This window comes from Agelaius phoeniceus, chromosome 1, assembly GCF_051311805.1.
Source record: "Agelaius phoeniceus isolate bAgePho1 chromosome 1, bAgePho1.hap1, whole genome shotgun sequence".
Lineage (NCBI taxonomy): Eukaryota > Metazoa > Chordata > Aves > Passeriformes > Icteridae > Agelaius > Agelaius phoeniceus.
In genome coordinates, this window is record NC_135265.1 from 110,563,728 (window position 1) to 110,579,132 (window position 15,405).

Here is a 15,405-nt window from a genome sequence, read left to right on the forward strand (position 1 = left end):
CAAGTCCACACTAAACCATGTCCCCAGGTGATACATCTACACTTTTTTTGAACACTTCCAGGCATAGTGACTCTAACACTTCCCTGAGCAGCCTGTTCTAATGCTTGACAGCCCTTTCCATGAAGAAATTTTTCCTAACATCAAATCTAAACCTCCCCTGGTGCAACTTGAGGCCTTTTCTTCTCATTCTATTGCTTGTTAGTTGGGAGAAAACACTGACCCCAATTTCACTGTAACTTTCTGCATTCCTGTGAAACTTCACTTCTGTTTTCTTAGTTTTCTCCCTAGTTTTTGGGAGGCAGATGTATTCTTAGCTACAAAGAGAGAAAGCAGCATTTGGTGGGCCCCTAAAGCTGGGAGGTCTTGTGCTCAGCCTCCTGTGGAGTAGACCTTTACAGAACTACCCAACAGGCTTTCATAAAATAAGCAAGCAGCCTTGATTTAGAGTGATCATTGCCAGATCCACAACACTAAGCTACAAATGTGCAGAATGACTTAGTAAGGCAATTTCAGCATAAGTTATTATACCAACTGCATCTAGGCTGAAATTAATTCAGTGATGTTTTGGATGAATTTATAGTATCCACACAGGTAGCACTGTGTCATTGAAGGGGTACCAAAAATAATGGCAAGAAGACATCCAAGGCAAAAAGGAGGTGAGGCTTCAGAAGATGCATATACTTTCCGAAGCTGAAGGAAAGACACTGTACCACTAAGAAAAGCTATGCAGCCACATAATTCAGAATTTACTGACAACTTTCAGCTAGCCTGGGTGGATTATCTGGATTGTGGGTTGGGTTTGTGCTGAAGTGTGTTTGATGTGGGAGCTGTCTGGCCCCCCTCTGCTACACCTCACTTAGCACTCAGTGGTGTCTGCTGGTCTTTCTGTCCTCCATCACACCCACCCCGCAGGTGTCCATACAGTTAGCACAACACATTTCTGGATTACCACACTCTTTTTGTGTCTCTGATTATCACAGCTGGCTGCACTGCATGCAGCACTGAAATCCCACCCAAAAACTAGCTTTGAGGTGGTCTGGTTTGAAGATTCAAACCTTTCAAGAAACATGGAGAATTATACATGATCTCTTAACTAGTCAGCCTATGTCACCTAAGAGTGATATTACCTCTAGCAATGCATGCAGGTGTTTAATATAAACTGCTATGTCCTATCTAGTAAAATAGAGTTTCTGCTGGAGCTTTCCTTCCTTTTCAATCTTTGAAAACAACTTGACAGGTTAGCCCATTTTACTGCAAGTCTGACACCACACTGTGCCTTAGAAACAAGTGCCTTCAAAAAGAACGCTGCTAAATTTAACTTTCTCAGAAAGAGCTAGCACAGTGCTCCCACAGCTCAAACACATACATGTTGTGCAGTCCTGAAGAGTAGTAGGACAGAGTGGGGCTGGGAGAGCGGGTCTGCTGTCGAGCAGGCTTCGCTGTGCGAGGAGGGATGGAAGGACTGGTGGAGGACGGCTTTGAACTCCGTGGCGGCACCGGGGGAGCGTTGAGGAGCCTGCATTCCTCTTTTACCTGCACAAAAGAAGAACATGTAAGCAAGCAGCAGGAAAATCTGGGCAACAGCAGCCTCAACCAGATGAAGCACATCTGGTTCTGCCTTATTCTTTGAAGGGAAATAATTAAATAGGGAGGAGAAGGGAGAAATGAAAAAGTATATACATTTGCAACAGTGCGTATCTGTCAAGGAAGTCCAAAGGAACGCTTTGCCACTGGTAGAACTACCAGCAGTCTTTTTTAGGGCACATTTCAGCAGTTTGACAGCCACTCATTTAAAAAGTAGCAGCAATGAAACTATGTAAAAGAACCTTCCAGTAACACAGAAAATCAGACAGACTGTTCCTGATATTATACATTTTGTAAGGAGCAATTCATTACACCTAAACTTCATTAGTGTTGTTTACTTAGATGTAATAAACCAAGCTTATGTAATGAAAAGATCGCAATATACTTTGATGTTTCCTGACTTACTTCACCAGTGATAGTCAGTCATCCAACTATGATTCCCAGCCTCCCTCCCTCAGGAATAGTAATTTATCTCATATTTACCAGCTTCTGGATTCAAACTAGGAGCTTCAGTCCTTCTGTAACTGCCAAAGCAGTGCAGGATAAGGTTGTCCAAAATGTACAAGTGGAAAGGTGTACACCCAGCCTACAGGTCTGCTCTGTGCAGCCAGACAACCTCACAGCTTAAAACACACAGCTGTAGCACAGATCACCTGAAATTTACTGTGGTGTGCCTGTGTAGGAGCAAAATGTCAGGATCCGTCCCCATAAAAAATATGATGGAATTAAGGACTTAATCTCATCAGGACATATTTGAGAGAGCAACTTTATTTAGTAGGGCTAGAGGTGAGAAGGCTGCTGAGAATTCGGCTGCCAGGCAGGATTTTTAACGATTCACCACCTGCCCCTGGGCAGGAGGAGACCTCTATGTTCTCCTTGTCTGAAACAGTCTTAGATGCATCAGAAAAAGGAAATTATTTTTGTGTTTGAAAGCTGAAGTTTATTTTTAAATTTTACAACAATGCAGAACTAAAAGTTATCTTAGCAGTTCTGCAACACATAATTAGCAATTAAAGTGATTTAATTTATTTAAAAACAAAATAAATGTGGAACCTTTTGCAATCCACTTCAGTGCTTTCAAAATGCAACAACATATTTAGTACTTTAGTGAAATGGAAAACTGGGGACTAGGACATTGTAGTACATTTTTTCCCTAATTCAAAACAAGTCAAAATTACAGGAAATGCCCGTCAGCATAAAACACTGAAATAAATCTTGTTCTAAGGGATCTTATTTGCTCTTTCAAGGAAAGGGGAAAAAATGAATCAATTTTATTCATGTTTGTTATTGAATTCAGGCATAAAATTCTTCAACCATTTTAATATTGTGCCCCAAGGACGCCTGAAGACTTTTTCTCCCCCCAAGTCAGAATAGGCAAAGTTAATAGTGAATGCTATTGAATATATATCCATGGGGTTAGAGGGACCATTCAGGGGAGCTCTTGGAGCACAGCAGATGGTCAAAGGCTTAAAGCTTTTCTTTCCTGGAAGACTGAGGAATTCAAAGGTGCTGGCATAACAAACTATGCCAAACTCCCTTGCTTGACCCAGATTGCAGATCAGAATGAAGCCATAAATAATACCTGTTTGCAGTCCCAATTGGTCCCTGTCACAAAACCACAATTACAGCTGCCACACGCAGCCCCCAGGAAACCCAGCAGAGGAATAAAAAGGAGAAATTTTGCAGATTAAACTGACATGAGCAAGGGGAAGCTTCAGGAAAGCCATGCTCACTAGGTCCAAGAGAATGGCAATGAAATAAATGCAGGAGATGAGTGGAACAGCCACGGTGTGACAGGACAATGACCTCGATGGCTGCTGCTCTTAGCTGGAAATACTCTTTGCCCTGGAAGCACTAAATGTCACATGGCTGTCAGATACAGATAAAACACTTACACTGCACAACCTGAAACTTCTGTTAGACATTAAGCTCTCTCATGCTCCAACCCTCCTTCCTGTGACCTAGGAATGGTGACCTGTTTCCAATGGCATGAGGTGCTATGTTGATTTTAAGACCACCGCTCCTTTTCCCTGCTGCCAGCCCAAGCCCTGCCAGCAGCACCTGGGCCCTGGGGTGCCACTGCTGAATCAGGGCACCACAGGTGCCCATTGCAGTGACCAGCTCTGAGGCTGCCTGGATAAAACCTGCCCTGTCACCAGCTTGACTGTGAGTGTAACACAGAGCAGTTCCACACTCCTCGCCCACAGGAGCCTGAGCTTCCGGCGCACTCCATTAGGGATGTGCTTTGTATCAACCAGGAAAACAGCTTCTGATGTTATGCAAATTAGTGTTTGGGGAATGAAGAAATTACTAATTTACAGGCCTTAATTCAGAGGTTATTCCCCCCTCTTCTGCCTTCTGCCTTCATGCTACTTTGATTTTCTGAAAGGTATTTAGAAAATACACATAATGTATCACAATGCTTCATCCTGCTGGAGAGAAGAAAACCAGAACAGCTTCTGAAATACCCAGATGTCCTTTCCCATCCTGCAAACAGCTCCTGGACACACATTTTAAATTTAGTGCAAAAATACAATTGCCAGCCAACCTTTACACAGAAATGCTATGGAATATCATTCTAGAGGGAGTGATGACTAAACCAGCAGCTCCTGAGATCTACTTACTCTATAAATACCTACATGGAAACCATGCAAACATCTCCTCGGCCCCAGCCCACAGACGAATTCTGTAGGTCACTGATACTCACTCCAAAGCTGTTCCAGGAAGCCATAAAAGCAAGTATAAATTATTATAATCTATGGAAATGTAGGTTTTTAGTTTTGTTTTATTTTTAATGGGGTTACACCCCCTGCCCACCTCTAAATTCCAGCTAATATCTTTAGCAGAAGTTATTTCTCCAAAATGGCTAGAAAGATACACTGAGATTGCTGACAGCAGTCACACATTACCTCAGTAATGTAAGACACACATGACAAAATTGCACACTTTCCAAAATAACTCTAAAGGGCAACATACACATCTACCCCAAGGATTCCCCAGGTCTGAGGGTCCACGCTGATGATGTGCAGGTGCTCCACAGCTCTCCCAGCGCCCACAGCTCAGCGGTAAGACCCTCATGTTGCAGGCATGACCCATACCACAAGGGCTGTGGGGACAGCCTTCCTCCCCCACCACCCACCCCCAACACTGCAGCACTCCTCTGACCCTGTGCAGAAGCAGTTCAGCTCACACAAATCAGCAGGAAACGAATCATTTTCCAGATCCAGACCTGGCTGCCTGCCCAGGCACAGGAGTGCCAGAGCCAGCACAAAAGGGAAGCCAGGACGATGTGTCTGGGAAAGGAGGAGGAGGAGGTGGAGGAGGGTGGGACCAACCCCACTCCAGTTAACACCAGTGTAGGCTGCAAGGGAGCCTCATCTCCATATGGTGCTGCTGGGCACTTGTCCAAGAGTCTGGACAAAGTGTCAGTGCATACCTGACCTCAGAGGCAAGGAAGTGCTCTTGGGTTCCTGCACTTAACATTGCACGTAAACACTTTGCTGAGAATGTCTTGCCTTTCCTGGCCGCTCCAGCTCCTGCATTTGCTTTTCGGGGAAGTTTTGGTGGCACAGTCCAAGGGCTGTAGCTGGGCATTTTGTGCCTGCCTGGTGTCCTCCTCCCCTCTCCTCACTGCACCTCCCCAGGCACTGCAGAGCCTGGCCAGGGGCATCCCCACAGAAATCCACTGCAGGCTGACCCAGCATGAATGAACACATCTTAGCTTTCAACCAGGTTGTGACCTGACTCATGAGGGCAAGGCTACAGCCAACACTACTGGACTGTTAGATGGCAATAGGAAAGGTAAGGGATCATCATGTTTTGCTGCAGTTTGGTCTCAAATTAGTCTTAATTTACTGTACAGCCATGCTCTTGAAATCACCATAGGACTTTCAAGTGGAATATTTTTTTAGTTCCAGAAAAACCCTTGCAAAACAAATTGGTTAAATAATGATATACACCAAGATTCACGTGATATATGTATCATTGACATTTTGCTAAAGACTCCTAGACACTCTTTCCTTAGGGAATCTTCTTCCTTTACTTTCTTTTCTTCCTTTTTTTTTTCTTAAATAATGCTTAGGACTATGTCAAGAGACCACATAATGAGTGGAATCTCCAGCCAGCCTGCATAAGCTCCTGTTGATAAAATACATTTGCATTTTTCCCTCCTAAGTCTCCATGACATTTCAGGTTTGGAGAAGTGATTTCTCCCATGAGTTTTCATTAAAAACCTTAGGCCAGGAAACATGCTCTGTTTACAACTGAGTCCTCTAGAAGGCTCATTTAGCAATTCTGCAGAGCTCCTATTTAAACATATTTTCTTTCAATAAGCAGTACAGAGCAATTAGTTCAGGTCTAGTTTGATAAAGTTTCCTTGGGGACAATGACACAGTATTCTTCAAAATCTGCTATAGGGTCACAATAGATAAGACAATTTCTCATTAACAAACACTTAAAATCTGTAAAAATTCTAGCTGTTCTCATTATCAGAGCCTGTTAATTGAAGACACACTAAGGCAATATGAGGTATTTCCAAGTGGGTCATGCCCCATACACTCTGGCCACAGAAGATAGAAGGCATGAGAAAACAATGAGGTCACATGGAGAGATGTGAAAAGCAAGAGAATTAAGTGACTCAGCAATTCTTAGACCTTGTTTGTGTGAGCAAGAAACCTACAATAAATATCATCTGTAAGTATCAGGATTAAGCTATTAGATTTATATTAGTAATATTAAATATATTATATTAGTAATATTAAATATACTCCTGTGATATTTAAGACATGACTTACACACAGTAGGAAACTAGCTGAATTGGCACATCTTGCCAAGTCTGACTGTTCCCTTGCCCTGTATGTGCCCTTCCCCCCTCCACCAAGTATTCCCTAAAAAGATCTGCATGCAAACTCTTCACGACCTAGAAAAGGAAACAAACAAACATAAATAACCCTGACTTACTGCTTCTGATTTGGGAGGCACTGGAGGCGGAGGTAGGGAAACATCTGAAGACTTCGTGGTTGTTCCGATGGTTGCAGGCACAGGAAGAGGCGCGGTACCACACTTTGATCGGAAGGATCCTCTGTAGTTCTCACACTTGTTCTTCTCACTTAGCGAGCATGAGAGAGGCTGATCACCACCCTTTCCAAACCCTTGGTCCAACCAGAGCTCTTCGTAAGGAAGCTCCGGTTTCGTGGGCAGAAACATGGATTCTTCGCTAACTTCAGGGAAAAGGTAATCACTGCCACTGTCCCCCGACTCCTGGTACTGAAGAGCATCGTGAGAGAACAGGGCCCACTCGTTACACAAGTCCCTGCAGCCATGGAGGTTCACCTCGCTGTTCCCATGCAGGTTGTTGCCGTAGACACACACGGAGAGCCGGTGGAAGGACTGTGTGAGCTCGTCCCGCGCGTAGCTGAGGGAGTTGGGCACGTGGCTGTGCCCCGCGCACCGGCTCTTCTTCGGGCTCTTGCAGTCATCGTTCCAGTCAGTCTTCACGTCCCGCACGGCACGCGAATACTCGTCTATGTCAAACTGCTCCTGGCATATATTAAACCAGTGCTGGATGAGAGGCTCGTGCCACAGCTCCCCCTTGACCACGCTATCGGGCAGAATAAATTTCGGAAGTGTCAAGTGCAAAGGAAAATGCATGGGAATGATTTTGTTTCCACGAAGCACGCAACAAACTACCACAGTCTTGGTCTGGATGTTGACAAACTTGTACCTGTGCCCCTCACGGATGAAATGCAGGTCATAAGGGTTTCTTGGTGTAGGACTTGGCACAGTCACGTTCACAGGCAGCCTGGTTTTTTCTACTATATTGCGAATCGTGTGCTCGCCTTCTTGCATCTGCACCTCCAGTGGGCTGCGGGTGCTGAACTTGCCCTTACACTGGAAAGGGAGACTGATGCTCTCATTGGTCCTGTGGTTCATGCAGATGAGGCAGGGCATTTTGCCTCTGCCTAGCTTACTAATTGAATTAAGCTTCCCGATTTTTTTGAAGATGGTGTTGAGCCGTGACTTCTCCTTAGAAGATTTTGCATAAAGGATTTCTGCTTGCCCCATTAAAGTGAGCTCATCCCCAGTACTAAGGGTAATGTTGTAAACTTCAGTGTCTTCATTGCATTCACCTGAAGCTACCTGCAAAATAATAATGAAAAATTTGATTTTCCCCCCAATGAAGACAATACTTCAAATCACATCAAATCTCTTGAGACTGAACTTACAAGACTATGTATTGGAAAACATTAAAGTAGCTTTATTTGAACAGCTGACTGGTCAAGTGCAAGGTGTTTAAGCTGAAGTAACCTTTTAAAATTGTTCAGCTCATTCTTGCATCTTACTTGAGAGGAAAGAGCCACCTGAAATTGCCAAAGGAGGCATGAGAACAAACATAACCATAATCAGAAAGGGCAAATCCACATATCCCAGCAGTTCAAACAGCCACTTGTGTCATTCAGCTATGACAGACCATGTCTGGATTCCCTCGGGTATCTTTTCCCACCTTTGTTTTTGCTGTTTGTTAGAACTTATTTGCCAGGCTCTTGAGGGAAACAAATGTCTTTTACCATCTTCAGCTCCCTGAGGAGCAGAAAAGGTGATCTCATCATTACAGATGAAGCATATCCCTTTGATATAATTTTTTCCAGGCTAGGGGGAATGACAGATGACATCTATTCCGTGAAGGAGAAATCAAGAATATCGGTCTATCCCATATGCCTAACTCCCCTCCCTGCTTTGCTCTCCTAGTCATAGACTTCCTTCCTCATTTTTTGATCATAATTGCAATTTAAGAGATTAAACAACATATGCACAGCCATGTGTGAGCGTTTCTAGTATGGAAATTGTACCAGGAAAAAACCCCCAACAAAACAGATGTCCAAGGCTCATTTGCTTCTGAAGTTATTTCCTTACGACTGAAATAACTCTTTATAGACAAGATTGCTCTGCTTCATATTTGAGTGGTTTAATGTGAAAAGCCCTTTTCAGGGACCTAACAGAACCCACCCAATTCTTTGGTAGCAGCAGATCCCTACTCATAAATGAAAGTGTACCAGATATACACTACTGGTCTGTTATCAACTATTTTATTTGAGAAATTGAACATACTAAAGAAATTGCCAATGAAAACATATGCTAAAATTGTATATCCCTTCCTCACCTCCAAAACCCCTAAAGACTTCATGGACTTGAGTGAAGTTCAAACTCCAGGCTTCAAACCCTGGTATCATCACACAACTGCATGAAATCAAAGCTGTAATTCCAGTAAGTCAATAACTGACAAGCGCAGTGAATAATGCTTCCTCTTCTAAGACATGACCTGCAATCCCTCTATATTTGCAGAGCTGTGATTATTTTCTGCAAGCCAGAATTGCAGTTGCACAGGCAGCTCAGGCGAGGTGCGCCGCCTTAGCACTTCAGGCTCGGGGCTTCCGGAGAGGAAGTCATTCAAACCCTGAATTATCTAAACAAACACTAATTGGTCTAATCCAGGAAACCACTAGGGTTTATGGTACGTAATACTCACTCACAGTTTGCACCAGTGGCCTGGCAGCATTTGAAACACCACGACATGAAATGAAAGCACTGGAAGCTCTTTTGCTGATAAGGGCCATGTGACGTTCATTGCTGGTTTCTCCTGACACTGCCACAGAGCGCTGCATTGGAGCTGCAGCCACACAGCCCTGCCTTTGAGGGGCTGATAAGGGCTGAGGACACACAGGGCTCTGTGCCTGTACCATGCAATCTCCCTCTTCTCTTTCTGAGAGGGTGTTTTCTCTAGGAATATTGGTTTCTAGAATCAACAAGTCCCTGCAAATGGCTGCTTTGACAATGCCAGCTACACTGTTGGACTTTTCACTCGATGCTGCAGCATCACAGCTTTTCCTCACTACTTGTGGGACACTGTCTGGAGCAAGGCAGGTGTCACAACCTGCAGCTGTGGGAGCTCCTCCTTGGGCAGCTTACAGTTCTCTGATGATTCACAAACAAACAATCCACTGTAGGAGGAAATGGTGGGTCAGATGTGAAACCACAGAGGTAACTAAATGGCTGAGCTTTACAATGAGGGTCTTGTGGAGCAGCTATTTATTGATGCCATCCACTTCAACCAGCCAAATAGCAAATGGGCTTTTAGAGCCAACTGACACGTTTTAAGACAAAATTATTTTCAATTAAAAACATTGGAAAACATTTTTTTCATTGTTAAAAAAATACAGTCACAGGATCATTGCAGGTGAAATAAGGCTGAATTTAACCCTCAATCTGATGGGGGAACGAGACACAGGAGAGCAGCAGAGTAGAAAGAGACCTGGGATGATGGCAAGTTGAATGGGATGAGTCAGCAGTGTCCTGGCAGCCAGGAGAGACAACTGTGTTCTGAGGTGCATCAGGCACAGCACTGCCAGCATCAGGCAAGGGAGGGAATTGTCCTGCTCTGCTCTGCTCTGGGGCAGCCTCACCTTGAGTGCTGGAGGCAGTTTTGGGTGCCACAATGTAAAAAAGACATTAAGCTCTTAGAGAGCATCCAAAAGAGGATGGTGAAGGGCCTAGAGGGGAAGCTGTATGAGGAACAGCTGAGGTCACTTGGTCTGTTCAGCCTGGAGAAGAGGAGACTGAGGGGAGACCTCACTGTAGTTTCAACTTCCTTATGAGGGGAAGAGTAGGGGCAGACACTGATTTCTTCTCTGTGTGACAGGAACTCAAGGCCTGAAGTTGTGTCAGGGGAGGTTTAGGTTGGATATCAGGAAAAGGCTTTTCACCCAGAGGGTGGTTGGGCATAGGAACAGGCTCCCCAGGGATGTGGTCACAGCATCAAGCCTGACAAAAGTTCAAGAAGCATTTGGACAGTGCTCTCAGGCACATGGTGCAATTCTTGGGGTGTCCTGTGCAAGGCAAAGAGTTGGATTTTATTTTCCTCACGGGCCCCTTCCAACTCAGTATATTCAATGATATTCTATGAAAAGAAAGATGATGCCATAGTTCTAGTTTAGCACACTGAGAAAAATACTGTTCTGCATTCTTTCTTCTAAACAAAAATATAAGGTGTTGGTTGCTGCTCAAAATTATAATAAAAACCGAAAACACGAAATTAAAGTCTAAGACCTCAGAAATTTATCTACTAAATTCTACTTATGATGATGTTAAGATTGCTGATACATCCCACTGGGCTGCTTGTCCTTTTAAATTGGTAGGTAAATGGTAGGTAAATATGTGTTCCAGCATATTGGCAACAAAGATATACCATATATATCATATATATCTCTCTCAAAAAACATAAGAGTGAACAGATACTGCTCAGCTTTTGTTCTCAAGATTACAAAGGCTAAGGATCATTAGGCTAAATGATCCTTGCTTTGTCTTTGTAGCAACGACATATGAAAATCAGACTTGCTCTGTCTTGTTCAAACATTTCACTTTATCAACAGCCACAAAACTTACAGACAAATCAACAAAGAGCCATGGACTCTAGCTTGGTTTTACACTGCCTTTGGTGAGCTTCACAGGGCCTCCAGAAGCCCAGGAATTAGTCATGCAGAGCATTTCCTAAGAACAGATGGGACAGGAGGAAACAGCCCCAAGTTGCACCGGGGGGCTTTAGATTGGATATCCGGAAATTTTTTTTTTTACCAAAAGGGTTGTCATTCACTGGAACAGGCTTCCCAGGAAAGTGGTTGTGTCACCATTCCTGGAAGCATTTATAAGATGTGAAGACGTGGCACTTGGGGACATAGTTTACTGGTGGACTTGACAGTGCTGGGGTAATGGATGGACTTAATGATCTCAAAGGTCTTTTCTGACCTAAATGATTCTATGGTTCCATGCCAAATAGTACACTTATAGACAACATGAAAGTGCATATCATAAATTATTCCTAGAAGGCAGAAGGAGTAGTCCCACATCAGCCTTATCTCCCTCTACCCTCTAAGCTTTCAGCACTGACCCAGCAGGATCTGCATCTTCACAACCCTGCTGAGACCATTCTCTGGGCCCCCTCTGCTTCCTGCAATGCAGCTGCTGCTGGGGTGTAGCAGAGCCCTACACTGTTTCAGACACTTGGACCTGCTAGTGGCAGGTCCCAGCTGGTGAATGTGTGCATATCCCTGGTATATGATGGACTGAAGACAGCAGTACACAATGGCAGAGTTAAGGTGGTCCAGATCACAGATTAGTTCAGAAATAAACACACATTTTTGTGGTAAACTCCTAAAGTCTCATAATAATTCTGGAGAAGAGGTAACAACTACAGAAGGCAGAAAACACCCAAGAGGCTTTCATTCAGCTGCATCACACATCCAAGGAGGGCTTTATACATTTCAACAATGTTTCCTGCACTGTAAGAACTCCTGCAGTTTTCCTTTGCACTCGCCCCTCTTCTGCTCCTCTTGTCCAGTTTTCATTGGTAACAGGTGAGAATAACCAGTGACCCCAGCTTTGTGAAAGAGGCAGTGCTTGCCACACTACACTCCCAATGCCATCTAGGAATCAGGAGTAGATATTCAAGCTGAAAAATGAATGCACAAGACCCACAGATCCAGAACTTTCTCCCTGTTGTACTTGCCTTCTCCCTTCCGACTGCCAGCTGTTAATCCATACTATCTGTTCACTGCTGATGCCAGGATGGTAACCAGAAAGTTTACAGGCATACAGACACCTTGCCAAACACACTGCAAAACTGCAGTGGTCTAAGTCACTATAATATTTTATATTTTAAGACTCGTGCAATTCCAGTAACATTGAAAAGCCATTGCAAAGTCCTGCAGAAGACAGGCATCAGAAAAGCAAGGAATGATTACTTAGGAAACTGTTTTTTGGAAAAGCTCAGGTATAATCTTCCTTTTGCTTAAGGAAAGGCTAACTAGCAATAATAGATTTTGGTAACACCTGAGTCAATATGCTGTCTTGGACTCCAATTATTCTAATTTGTTATAGTTTGGAGCAGAAGTCTTTAATTGGACACATAAGAACACCTTTATAAAAATGATTTGTGGCTTTATATAGGTAGGTATAGCTACTAGACTTTATTAGAGTAATGCAAGCATTGCATTCACTTTAAAAATACAATTAGGATTTTTTTTAATTGTTAGAGCTCTTTGTAACTGTGAAGTCTCTGATTCATAGCTACAACATATGGTTTTTACTATTAGAGCCAAGGGACCAATTGTAGCACTACACATATATTTAATAGATCATATATATTAGATATATATATATTTTTTTTTTTTACAGGTCACAAAAATTGGAAAAGATTTTTAAAATGTAAAACAGTGTCTTCAGGAGAGCTGTTAGCAGGAAAAAAAAAAAGAGCAAACATTTCCAAGGAAGTTGGCTCAATTCAGTGAGACAGTATCCCATCTTTTACAAATGTCTGTTTCCCAAGAGAGGATCAGCAAGTAAAAGTCTTCATGCATTTCCCTCTGGGATAAGAGGGACTTTGCCTAATTACTACATTAACAGCTGGCTTCAGTGCTCTTTAAGGAATGTCTCAAATAAATCAGTGATCTAAAAATGACCCGAAATGTGGCAGATAACACAGCAGAGCTGTAACATGGAGTGTCTCTTTACGTGGGACGTCAGGATCCACCGAGGCAGTGGCACTTGCCATCCAGGCTTCTTTTGGAGCAGGTACCTCTATGTAGGCACACAGCAGCAGCAGCTCTGCTTCCAGTGCTTCTCTTACTCAAGCCACCCAACCTTTTTCCAGGAGGAAAAGAGGCAGCCACAGGACTGCAATGCCAACGCAAGACACCGAGGTGTTGAGCCTGTGTGTACCGGGGGCAAAGGGGAAAAAGAAAAAACCCAAACTGCTTGGAGCTGACTCTTGCTGCTTTGTAAGGCTGGCATCAAGCCACAAGGCCACTAAAGCACTAATTCTTGAGGTGAAGTATTATGAATTGCCTGAAACTCTGGAGCCAAAATCTACACAGCACCTCATTTCAAGCAAGTCACTACTGCAGCACTTAAGAATGTCACTGTAAGTTACAGCCTCCTATATATGTGCTTTATGGCAACTCAGGGTGAGTTTATCAGAGGCACCAGAATTACAATCAGGAAATCAATTTTGCTCCACTGTACTGCATTACCATCTGCCAAAAAAAAAAAACAAAACCAAAAAAAAGGGCGAAGTTTTCACTACAGATTTTTTTCTGCCAAAATGCACATTGTATGGGCCAACACAGTTAAATCACTGTGAAAAGAAGATTACATTAAAAAATATGAACAAATCAGGTATCAAAAGTTCACATCAGTCATACAATATCTTTGATAGGTAAGAAAAGAATCATTATAAGGCTAATTCTCTAACCCGTTTGTCCATTCTAGAAAGTGTCTGCAAACAGCTTCACAGACTCTCCAGGGAGACCAAGTGATGTCTTGAGAAGAAAAATGTTATTCTGGAAGATCTGAAGGGTCCTGCCACACTAAGTGAGCTGGTTTTTAGAGTGAAGGAACTCCTAGTTTGTCTACTGTGCAGTCTATCAGACAATACTGCTGCTTTTTTAAGGGAACTTTTTTGTGAATTGCCTTCAGTATTATTTGGGTGGGGGGGTGTGTTTGTTCCTTGTCTTGTTTTTAAGACCTGGTGCAAACAGCTTCCTGGGTGTTTGTATACATACTGCCACATGTATGAGACCAGAGCAGTTGAAAGCAGACATCTACTGCTGTTGCTTCAGCAAAAGACAGGGTCCTGGGGTAGCTCAACATTTTTAGTATTTTGTTCCTAGCAATGGAAAAAAAAAATTCATGTATTTGTGGCATAATTCTGTAACATAAATAAAATCTTCTTCAATTATGCACTGAATACTAATACAAAAAAGGTTCTCACCTATCTGGTCAGTGAAGAAAGGACAGAATGCCTCTATTTTTTGATCAGGAAGAGATTAAACTATTGACTGAATGAAACTCACTTATCCCCAGAACACTCTAAATTACTGTGCCTGTAGATGCTGCTACCACTCGAAATGACCAAGTGGGTATCCAGTGCAGCACATATGGCCAGAAGAGTTACTAAGTACTTTTAGCCATTACAAAAGTTTTATTTAACCCAAAATTTTTGTTTGCTAGTCTCTGAAAAGATACCACCTTTCCCTCCTAGTGGCACTTGCTTGCATGTATTACAGCTGTTCTTCAAACACCCATCAGGTCCTCAACCCTCTGCATCAGGGCACTGCCCAGAGAACCTGTCCAGCTGCAAAACCACAGGGAAGGAAGGGAGAACCATCTCCCCTGCTTTGCCAGGATAAGGTGGCTGATTTTTCCCTTCAATGACTATTACAGGAAGCAAAAATAAATAAGCCCCTTGGAAATGATCTCGCAGCCCGTCTCAGTGAGAAGGCAGTTTGGAGAATGCAGCGGTAGCTGTGAAATCCTGCTGGAACTGCCAAGGATTTACACTCAGGAGCAAGGTTCACACCAAGTGGAATCATAACCATGGTGTACTGGCACATGCAGGCACACCTCAACAAGCATAGACAAAAGAACACAGTGACTGTCTGGTCACCTTGGAACTCTACAGGCTCCTTCTTCAAAAATTATCCACTGAAGAGTTGAGTGTTTGGAATAAGAAATAATTCCCAGACTTTAGAGATCCTTCTCATCTTAAGTGCTTCATCAGATATTTTGGGCACTTTTTTTTTCTTTTTCTATTGGATTAGCTGCCTTCTGATACTCTCTTCTGAATTTAAACAGGCATGCTACATTGGACAGGAATCAACTGTACTTAGTATTCCTCCCTTTGCTCTAATCAGCTTGACAAAATCTCTCCCATATTAAAATTTTAGCGTACATAATTCTCTTGCATGTAAAGGGTTATTAAACACTTTAATA

The 15,405-nt window shown here is 43.1% G+C and overlaps 1 protein-coding gene across 2 annotated transcripts in view; it reads right to left on the reverse strand.

Moving 5' to 3' along the window:
- GAREM1 (GRB2 associated regulator of MAPK1 subtype 1) overlaps positions 1 to 15,405 on the reverse strand; it is a 102,450-nt gene that overhangs the window by 7,498 nt on the left and 79,547 nt on the right. For both annotated transcript variants that reach the window (XM_054640768.2, XM_077185187.1), the window contains 2 exons: positions 6,544 to 7,722; positions 1,367 to 1,533 (listed from right to left, as the gene is read on the reverse strand). In XM_054640768.2, coding sequence (XP_054496743.2) covers positions 1,367 to 1,533; positions 6,544 to 7,722 — 1,346 coding nt within the window. The remainder of the gene's footprint in view (positions 1 to 1,366; positions 1,534 to 6,543; positions 7,723 to 15,405) is intronic.